This window comes from Trichomycterus rosablanca, chromosome 7 (genome assembly GCF_030014385.1).
Source record: "Trichomycterus rosablanca isolate fTriRos1 chromosome 7, fTriRos1.hap1, whole genome shotgun sequence".
Lineage (NCBI taxonomy): Eukaryota > Metazoa > Chordata > Actinopteri > Siluriformes > Trichomycteridae > Trichomycterus > Trichomycterus rosablanca.
Genome location: NC_085994.1, coordinates 11,611,878 through 11,622,994, shown reverse-complemented (window position 1 = coordinate 11,622,994; position 11,117 = coordinate 11,611,878). Strand labels below are relative to the sequence as shown.

The 11,117-nt window shown below is 41.2% G+C and overlaps 1 protein-coding gene across 3 annotated transcripts; it reads right to left on the bottom strand.

Annotated features, from left to right (window-relative positions):
- Positions 1-643: 643 nt before the first annotated feature.
- Positions 644-10,369, bottom strand: tmem81 (transmembrane protein 81). Of its 3 annotated transcripts, none has more exons than XM_062998387.1 (2): positions 10,335-10,369; positions 644-1,503 (listed from the first exon to the last, which is right to left on the bottom strand). In XM_062998387.1, the coding sequence occupies exons 1-2, from the start codon at positions 10,339-10,341 to the stop codon at positions 707-709; spliced, it is 804 nt and encodes a 267-aa protein (XP_062854457.1). In that variant the 5' UTR covers positions 10,342-10,369; the 3' UTR covers positions 644-706. The 3 variants fall into 3 exon arrangements, with proteins under 3 accessions (XP_062854457.1, XP_062854458.1, XP_062854459.1); XM_062998388.1 differs by lacking the exon at positions 10,335-10,369 and adding an exon at positions 4,087-4,109 and having other exon boundaries at positions 644-1,525; XM_062998389.1 differs by lacking the exon at positions 10,335-10,369 and adding an exon at positions 4,087-4,105.
- Between the last annotated feature and the right edge of the window lie 748 nt (positions 10,370-11,117).

Genomic DNA, 11,117 nt, shown 5'->3' with positions numbered 1-11,117 from the left:
CTTTGCGGGATGGGCCATGTCTCACCACTTTGTGAGCCCGGAGATATTGTCACAAGATTGCAAATTAGGTCTTTCACCATCCGAATCCGGATCCGGAGAAATTTCAGTCCATGTAAATAATGGCCAAAAACCATCACTGATTAAGTGTGACCGTCAAGCCCTCAGACGGCATTATATGAGAATCCGTTGTGCCACTGTGATGGTAGGAGAATACTTCGGAAAACTGCTGTCAGTCAACACAGTCCACCACTGCATCAAGAAATGCAAACTGACACTTGGGTAAATAGAAAGCCAAACCTTAATTCTATTTAGAAACACTGCCAAGTTCTCCTGGCCCAGGCTCATCTCAAATAGACTGAACTACAGAGGAAATGTATACTGTGGTCAGATGATTCCATGTTATAGCTTGTTTTCAGAAAAAACAGCCGTCGAGTAAATGGGCTAAAGAAAAAAAGGACTGTCCAGACCTTTATCATCAAAAGCCAATGTCTCTTATTTTGCAGGGGTGCATCAGTGCCTACTGCATGGGAGACCAATAATGTGTAGGTATGTATTGGGATTTTAAAGTCACTGACTGCTATCTTTTCCCAGTAAATTGCATATCTATTGCATAGGTAAGAGGTGAGTAAAAATTAAGTCAATGTTATATTGCATTGTTTTTTTTGTTTTTATTTCAGACGTGTGAAGGTAATTCAACTCTAACTAATTAAAGATTTTCTAAACACTCATTAAAATCAACTCTCTTTTTCGGCCTTTTCCAATAAGTAAAAGCATACAGAGCCAGAAAGACGACCACGGCCACTGCGATTGATGTAGACATACTGATAAGCACCATGTTTCTCACTGTGCTGCTTGAATATAGTTTCCCAGTAACAACAGTTCCATTTTCCAACTGGCCTTCTGGTTTCTCCCACTGACTCAACCCCTTAGTGAAATCCAAACTCAGCACTTTTGAAGATATAACCTTTACTCCATTATAAAGCCTCTTCACTCTGTGGTAGGATGGATCCAGCACATCACAGCAGTATGTCCCAGCATCCTCCTCTTTCACTGGGTCCAGAATTAGTCGGTCTAAGCCTGGATTGTCAAGGCGGGAAAAGAGACGGTTATTTGTAGTGATGATCCCACGGGCAAAACGCCATGACACCACAAAGGCGAAGTAGCCCATGGCATCCATGACTTCCTCAAGACAGTCCAGCTCGAGGCGCTGTCCTGCAGTAGCAGTCTGAATCCTAAGGCCACACTGCCAGTTGTCCAAGCACTGGACCTGTCGAACATGGCATGCCTTACTATTAGGTTTGCTATCGGTCTCCAAAGGACAGAGCTGCTGAGTACGGATGCCCAGGCCACAGGTGGTGCTACATGGAGAGCTGTGGGTGATGACCATTGTGTTGTCAAAGGCCAGATCCTCCAGATCAATGCTCATTGAATGGGTGGAAGAATGCAGCAGGATCCAGCAGAGCAGAAGCAGTAAGAGAGCTGAGATGGACATTGCTGGGCTACCTGGAAGACAATCAGAGGGTACCTGCAGGTAAAAGTATGTAAAATATTTTTAAATATCATTTACTTATTGTTAAATCATAGATGACTGATTGTTTATACAGTATATGGTAGGTGTAGCTCATAAAATGGCCAATGAATGTACAGTGGTGTTCAAGAAAATAGCAGTCCAACACCATTAACTTGATAAATCAAAGTTTTTAGTAGAAATGCTATTGCTACATAGCAAAAAATGTACTTGAAAGTGTAGTAGAGTATTGAAAACAAAACAAACCCAACAATTAGGACATGCATGCCGTTCATTCTGAGTAATCGAAGCATTGATTGAAAGGGGGTTGTTCAAAATAATAGCAGTGAGGAGTTCAATTGGTGAAGTCATTAATTATGCAGAAGAAGGGGTGTCAATTTTGGCCCTTATTTAATGTAGGAGGGTGGCAAATGTTGCACAGGTTGGTCATAGCACATTTCCTTCTGAAATACTGGGTAAAATGGGTTGTTCCAGACATTGTTCTGATGAACAGCGTACTTTGATTAAAAAGTTGATTGTAGAGAGAAAAAACATACAGAGAAGTGCAGCAAATTATAGCCTGCTCAGCTAAAATGATCTCAAATGCCTTAAAGTGAAAACTGAAACCTAAAAGATACGGAAGGAAGCGTGGAACTACTGTTTGAATGGATCAAAGAATAGCCAGAATGGCAAAGGTTCAGCCAGTGATCACCTCCAGAAAGATCAAGGAACATCTGAAGTTACCAGTGAGTACAGATGATGATTAAGTGAAGCCAATTAACCAACAAGAACTCCATGCAAAGTCCCGTTGTTAAGATAAAGACGTGTCCTGAATGGGTTCAAATTTCCCAAAGAACACATTGACTGGTCCAAAGAGAAATGGCTCAACATTTTGTGGACTGGTGAAAGCAAAATTGTTCTTTTTGGGTCAAGTGGCCATAGACAGTATGTCAGACGACCCCCGATCACTGAATTCAAGCCAAAGTTCACTGTGAAGACAGTAAAGCATGGTGGTACAAAACTATGATATGAGGATGTTTTTTATTCCATGGTGTTACACCTATTTATCACATACGAGGGATCATGGATCAGTTTAAATATATCAGAATACTTGAGGAGATCATGTTGCCCTATGTCGAAGAAGAAATGCCCTTAAAATGGGTGTTTTAACATGACAGTGACCCAAAACATCTTGGTTACAGACAAACAAGATTGAGGTAATAGAGTGGCCAGCCCAATCCCCTGAATTCAATCCCAGAGAGAACTTGTGTTCTGACATCTGAAACACGTTTTTTTGAGGCAAAACCCAAAATTGCAGAAGAACTGTGGAATGTAGTCTAATCATCCTGGACTGGAATACCTGTTCAGAGGTGCCAGAAGTTGGTCGACTCCATGCAACACAGATCTCGGAAACAATTGTTATGCCACTAAATATTAGTTCAGTAATTTAAAGTAAAGTGAAACCTCAAGCATTTTTTCATGTTATAGATAATTTTTTTGAGTTTTTAAAGAAAAATGCTGGCACTGCTATTTTTTTTGAACAGCCTAATATTCATTTTTCTTAACTTTCTGTAAAGGATTAACACAAACTGGCTAAATGTTGTTAATGTTTTGATTTAGAATTAAAAGTGTAGTATTTTCAGTGCATTTGCATTTATGGAAATAAAAGTTATTACAATGATTTTGTGCTTTATTCACTTTTTTAAAATCACTGCTATTTTTTTGAACACTACTGTACATACAAGGTAGAAGAACCTAAAACAGTCAAAGACAATAGCAGGAGTGTATACTTCTATAGTTACAGACAGTTACTTTGGAGTTATTATATGCTGTGACTCAAAGCTGTAATTAGAATAAACTTTATCCCCCCCCCCCCCCAATAAACTGATGTAAAAATGATAAACATATTCCACTCACTAGCTTTGTGTAATATTAGCATCTGTCAGTGTTCCCATCAGTTCTTTGTATGACAGGAATGGTTTAGAATGGCAAGAACCTAATCACCCACCTGCCCCAATATGTTCAAATTATGACCATGACCTTGCCATGACTCACACAATGATGATGGAATCTCCAGCCTTCACTATGCAGATTTCTTTTAATGCTCTTCACCTTTTTGGGCTTTCAATTGTAATCTTCTTATTTGAACTCCCACCTCAGTGTAGCTTAGATCTGACATTTAGAACCTTTAAATGACTTTTTAAAAGTCATTTTAACAACGCCATGCTTGGTGCTCTTGATATTTGCTTCTGTGGTGGTGATGGTTTGATGAGTAATGTGGAGAAACCGGTCTGGAAAGACCTGAAGTCCAATGGACTTCTGGCCTTCTTGTCAAATACCAGTACCTACTTCAAATTCCACCAAAGACGCTCAACTCTCAGAAGAGAGTTGAAGAATGGAAGGCTCTGTACTAATTCCCATTGTTTTGAAATAGGATGTTATTTTGGACAATAACATTTACCAGGTAATTTCCTCAAAGTTTAAATATTTCAGTAAAAACAGCAGATTTCAGTATTCAGAACTATATATATTATATATATTTAAAAATAAATTATATAAAACACATTAAAATACCCTACCTTGATTATTGCTTAAATCAGGAATGTTTTCTTTTAAAATTGTGTTGAATTAAAATTAACACCAACATTCTACAAGTGAGAATGATTTAAAGTGAAGCTGAATAATACTAAAGAATTAAAGTGACCAAAATCAAACTATTTGGAACCTTTTAATTTATTATGTAAAATAATAAATTATTTACTAGTTGGTCAGGGCGGCACGGTGGCTAAGTGGGTAGCACTGTTGAGCACTCACAGCAAGAAGGTCCTGGGTTCGATCCCCAGGTGGGGCGGTCTGAGTCTTTTCTGTGTGGAGTTTGCATGTTCTCCCTGTGTTCACGTGGGTTTCCTCCGGGTGCTCCGGTTTCCTCCCACAGTCCAAAGACATGCAAGTGAGGTGAATTGTTCAATATAACCTTGTGAACTGATGAATCTTGTGTAATGAGTAACTACAGTTCCTGTCATGAATGTAACCAAGTGTAAAACATGACAAACTAGTTGGTCTCATGCAGCATCTGGGTCATTGGCATTTAGATTTACACCTTGGCACTCGAATTTTTACAAAGGATTTTCTTCCAGTGCCTGGTTGCCACCACCTCCCAAGCATGAAAAGGTGGATTTTCTACTCTGAATAGTTCACAGATGTGAGTAAAAGGGCGACTCAAATTATCACATGATGCACTGTGATTAACCGAGCTCTGTCCAGGATGTATTTCTGCCTTGTGCCCAGTGTTTCCAGGTGGTGTCTGACCCAGCATGACCCTCATTATGGATGAGGATGAAGTGGCTCTAGAACATGAATGATTTTTCCACTAGGTACTCAGGTTTCATGCAGCTGGTGAACTAGCTATTTTTCCCTTAGGTGCTAGTAAGTCAAAGCATGGGTGAGTTTGTGGTGCTCCCAAAATTGATGTGCTCCCTGTTTAGCTTGTGTTACTGTTTGGTAAAAACACACAGTGTTTTAGTGGCCAGGACTACCATGAAAAAGTGGCTACTAACAGTCAATACATTATTAAATAAATGAATAAAAGAATTTAAAAATGTACATTAAAGATGATATGGATAGGCATGGTTTGATTATGGGGCAATTGGGGGTCCAACCTTCCTAATTAATACTTGGACCTCCCAAAAAGAGGTAAAAACTAGTTCGGGGTGGTTAGTTAGCTAAATCGTAAATTCAGGCAAAACTTAAAACTAGCTAATGTTAGCATTCATCAATATGCTGTTGACACAATCAATTCGAAAATCAATTCTAGATAGCTAATTATAATAACAGTTATAATTACAGTGCCTTTCCTGTCTTTTGCAAGTGCAACCTCAATTAATACATGACCAATAATGAGAATGAAAATATAAATATTCACTATACTGCCAAAAGTATTCACTCACCCATCCAAATAATTGAATTCAGGTTTCATGGAATGGGTTTCCATGGCCGAGCAGCTGCATCCAAGCCTTACATCACCAAGTGCAATCCAAAGCGCCGGATGCAGTGGTGTAAAGCACGCCGCCACTGGACTCTAGAGCAGTGGAGACGTGTTCTCTGGAGTGATGAATCACGCTTCTCATCTGGCAATCTGCTGGACGAGTCTGGGTTTGGCGGTTGCCAGGAGAACGGTATTTGTCTGACTGCATTGTGCCAAGTGTAAAGTTTGGTGGAGGGAGGTTATGGTGTGGGGTTGTGTTTCAGGAGTTGGGCTCGGCCCCTTAGTTCCAGTGAAAGGAACTCTTAGTGCTTCAGCATACCAAGAGATTTTGGACAATTTCATGCTCCCCAACTTTGTGGGAACAGTTTGGGGATGGCCCCTTCCTGTTCCAACATGACTGCGCACCAGTGCACAAAGCAAGGTCCATAAAGACATGGATGAGCGAGTTTGGTGTGTAAGAACTTGACTGGCCTGCACAGAGTCCTGATCTCAACCCGATAGAACACCTTTGAGATGAATTAGAGTGGAGACTGTGAGCCAGGCCTTCTCATCCAACATCAGTGTCTGACCTCACAAATGCGCTTCTGGAAGAATGGTCCAAAATTCCCATAAACACACTCCTAAACCTTGTGGAAAGCCTTCCCAGAAGAGTTGAAGCTGTTATAGCTGCAAAGGGTGGGTCGACATCATATTAAACCCTATGGATTAGGAATGGGAGTCACTCAAGTGCATATGCGTGTGAAGGCACAACTTTTGGCAATAGTGTAAATAAAGTTAACTGTCACTGTTTTATTCGCTGTCTTTGTTTGGGTGTTGTATGGTGTTAGCCACTAGATGGAGTCCTCTGTACAGATGTACTCAGGATGGCTTCATGAAGGAGTTTGTGGTTTGTTTAAACTTTAGTCATTGTCCAGAGATAATTTGATCAGATTTACAGTATTTTATCAAGTGTATGGGATAAAGGCTCAGTTCTATCCAGAAATTCCAGATAAATCTATTACACTGTTCTATATACTTGATGAAAGGCCAGGTGGGGGGTGATGGGGTGATTACAAAAACCTTCAGCAAAAAGCCGGCTCATTCAGAGTTATGTTTTGAGTCTTTTGGTTTGGTGGTAAGACGTGGTGCCCTTTGTGCCAAATGATTTCCTGATTCTACGCTTTGTAGTGAGTGTAAACAGGATGCTAATGAGCTCTGAATGCAACTCATTTTAACGTGTTTGCAGATGAAGCTATGAAGGCAAAAACATGAGGGCATCCTGTTAGCAAAGTGCAAACACCTAACATTAAGAGTGTATGAATACAGAAAGTATGCATCTGCAAGAAAGAGAACAGGCTGTTAGCCCAGGGCGATGTTCTGTTGCATGCTTTGCATGGTGCACTTTTATTTGAAACAGTAATTCATTGTTTTAGCATGCACAATAAATATAAGTATACAGTTATTTCTAGTGGTTTATCTTTTGAGAGTGTAAACCATTTCACTCACTTCCCTGTTTTGCAACTGTTGCTGTTATATGACTTATTATTTCACTGTACATACAGTGTATCACAAAAGTGAGTACACCCCTCACATTTCTGCAAATATTTCATTATATCTTTTCATGGGACAACACTATAGACATAAAACTTGGATATAACTTAGAGTAGTCAGTGTACAGCTTGTATAGCAGTGTAGATTTACTGTCTTCTGAAAATAACTCAACACACAGCCATTAATGTCTAAATAGCTGGCAACATAAGTGAGTACACCCCACAGTGAACATGTCCAAATTGTGCCCAAATGTGTCGTTGTCCCTCCCTGGTGTCATGTGTCAAGGTCCCAGGTGTAAATGGGGAGCAGGGCTGTTAAATTTGGTGTTTTGGGTACAATTCTCTCATACTGGCCACTGGATATTCAACATGGCACCTCATGGCAAAGAACTCTCTGAGGATGTGAGAAATAGAATTGTTGCTCTCCACAAAGATGGCCTGGGCTATAAGAAGATTGCTAACACCCTGAAACTGAGCTACAGCATGGTGGCCAAGGTCATACAGCGGTTTTCCAGGACAGGTTCCACTCGGAACAGGCTTCGCCAGGGTCGACCAAAGAAGTTGAGTCCACGTGTTCGGCGTCATATCCAGAGGTTGGCTTTAAAAAATAGACACATGAGTGCTGCCAGCATTGCTGCAGAGGTTGAAGATGTGGGAGGTCAGCCTGTCAGTGCTCAGACCATACGCCGCACACTGCATCAACTCGGTCTGCATGGTCGTCATCCCAAAAGGAAGCTGACGCACAAGAAAGCCCGCAAACAGTTTGCTGAAGACAAGCAGTCAAAGAACATGGATTACTGGAATGCCCTGTGGTCTGACGAGACCAAGATAAACTTGTTTGGCTCAGATGGTGTCCAGCATGTGTGGCGGCGCCCTGGTGAGAAGTACCAAGACAACTGTATCTTGCCTACAGTCAAGCATGGTGGTGGTAGCATCATGGTCTTGGGCTGCATGAGTGTTGCTGGCACTGGGGAGCTGCAGTTCATTGAGGGAAACATGAATTCCAACATGTACTGTGACATTCTGAAACAGAGCATGATCCCCTCCCTTCGAAAACTGGGCCTCATGGCAGTTTTCCAACAGGATAACGACCCCAAACACAACCTTCAAGATGACAACTGCCTTGCTGAGGAAGCTGAAGGTAAAGGTGATGGACTAAACCCAATTGAGCACCTGTGGCGCATCCTCAAGTGGAAGGTGGAGGAGTTCAAGGTGTCTAACATCCACCAGCTCCGTGATGTCATCATGGAGGAGTGGAAGAGGATTCCAGTAGCAACCTGTGCAGCTCTGGTGAATTCCATGCCCAGGAGGGTTAAGGCAGTGCTGGATAATAATGGTGGTCACACAAAATATTGACACTTTGGGCACAATTTGGACATGTTCACTGTGGGGTGTACTCACTTATGTTGCCAGCCATTTAGACATTAATGGCTGTGTGTTGAGTTATTTTTAGAAGACAGTAAATCTACACTGCTATACAAGTTGTACACTGACTACTCTAAGTTATATCCAAGTTTTATTTCTATAGTGTTGTCCCATGAAAAGATATAATAAAATATTTGCAGAAATGTGAGGGGTGTACTCACTTTTGTGATACACTGTACATGAAGAAGCAGCTGTGACGCCTTTGCTTGATTTATCACCTACCACATTGTACAATATAGCATTTGTAAATGAGATATTCAGTCACTTGTTTGTTGCACTTTAAAGTAAATCCTAGGAGAGGAAATAGTGACATTAAAAGCGTAACATAGGCATAACTTAAATGCTTTTTTTTTTTTTTTTTACATTTTTGCATTTCCCTTTTTTTTTTTGTTATTTCTAGTTCCATTTTTCTATGTATTTACCACATTCATTACACCCACAATGGCTGGGCTGGGCCGCAGACTAGCACAAGCTTCCTTTAAAAACACTGCCGAATGCATCTATTCACTTGCCATTTGGCCATTTCTACAGAGAGATTTAACACGATGGAGGAACACTCTGCGCTCCCCTTATTTACTTTCTGTATGTTGTTTGTAGGTGGAAGGGAATTGTTTTTCCCAAGATGTAACCCTGTTGGACGTCGGACCCTTGAGCAAGACTCCAGGGGAGATGGCTGCAATGGCTGACCCAGTGCTCTGACCCCGGCTTCCGAAACAAGCTGGGGTATGTGAAAAAAGCATTGCATTTACTGCACATGTGTACATGCACATATGACAAATAAAGACTATGGGAGAATATACCCATCTTCTTACAGAAAGTGACTGGAGGTGAAGTTAGAATCAGGTCCCTAATTTTGCAGCACCAGTATAACCTTCTACAACACCAAACCACCTATTTATCATCACATTCTAAATCCTGGGTTCCATCCTGGGTTCCATCCTGGGTTGGCTCCAGACCCAAACCAGTTAGCAGTGGGTAAAAGTAAATGAATGACGAGCTGGCTTTTAAATCATTTAGTTTAACCACAAGCACTATATAAGGAAAATTACATGATCATTACCATAAGAACCCTTTCTGGTTTAAGTTGCTGTGTTTTTGTTGTGAATTCCAGCCATGTCCAAATCTCCCAAACTCTTGGCACTTATGGCTTAAAATTAACCAGTAAAGAAACACTGCCATAAATACTGTTTCCATAATCGTTGGCTGCAAAAGAGTAAGAAAGACTTGAACACTGGGGGGCCGGTAGACCAAACTCATTCATTTAGTTGTTCATTCGTTTACTTATTTTTAATGTGGGGTGTCCTTTAATTTATGCCTGTCTACATAAGACATATTACCTTATGCTTGACTACATAATTAACTTATGCCTGTCCACATAAATGTGAATTGCACCAGTGTTCATAAATCTTTTGTGTACTAATGTAATGCAAATAAAAACAGACAGCAAATAAAAAGGACAGGAGGGACAGAGCACCAAGTAATTTTTACCACACCTAGGGCCCCAGTTCATATTAGCCATTCCATCTTTTGAAATTTTTTAAAGGTAATAGGAACCTTGAAAAAAATCTACACACAGAGATTAAGGTGTGTCCAAGTCTTACCTAGAAACTGCATGCAGGATTGAACACTGGTCCCATGGACCCATGTAGCATTAATTAAATTGTAAGCAAAACTAAAATACTGATAATATACTGATAATATCAAAATCACTTAACAAAAATAACAATTACTTGGTTGACTTTATTAGCCACCCACTTAATACTCAGAACAGCTTTGACCCACTGAGACATGGACAACACAAGATATCTAAATGAGTGCTGTGGTATCTGGTGCCAGGACATTACAACATTACTTCAACTTCTGTTGGTGGCAAGGTGGATCATCTTACATTGCATCACGGTGCCATCTCTTCCACAGTTAAATGATGCACACGTCTTGCTTTCTGCACGGTCTTGGAGAAAACAGGATTAGTTGGACCAGTCAGCCTGATGTCCAGTTCTGATGCATTTATGTTCACTGGAAGTGCATTCAAAGGTAAACTAGAGTTTGACTGGCTTGTGACGGCATATCCTATACACAGGGGGGGCTCGTGGCACTGTGTTGTGACACATTCATGTCATCACCAGTATTGGAATTATCTGCAAGTTAAGCCATAGTAGTTCTTCTGTTGGTCTCTGGCATCAGTGAGTCTGTCTGTGGTTTATGGCTTGTCCCTTCTCAGACAACTGTTGGTGGGTACTCACCACAGCTGCCTGAGAGGTCCCCTTGCTCTGAGAGACTTTGGTAGATATTTGAGATACTTCAACCCATCAGACCATTATGATTTGATTTGTCCATATTGAATCACTCTGGATTAAATATGGGCGGCACAGTGGCTCGGTGGGTAGCACTGTCCCCTCACAGCAAGAAGGTCCTGGGTGGCCCTGTGGGTTTCCTCCGGGAGCCCCGGTTTCCTCCCACAGTCCCAAAACATGCAGTCAGGTTAACTGGAGACACTGAATTGCCCTATAGGTGAATGGGTGTGTGTGTATGTGTATGTGTCTGCCCTGCGATGGACTGGAGCCCCGTCCAGGGTGTTACTGTGTGCCTTGCGCCCATTGAAAAGCTGGGATAGGCTCCAGCACCTCCCCCGTGACCCTAATTAGATAAGCGGTTAGGAAAGTGAGTGAGT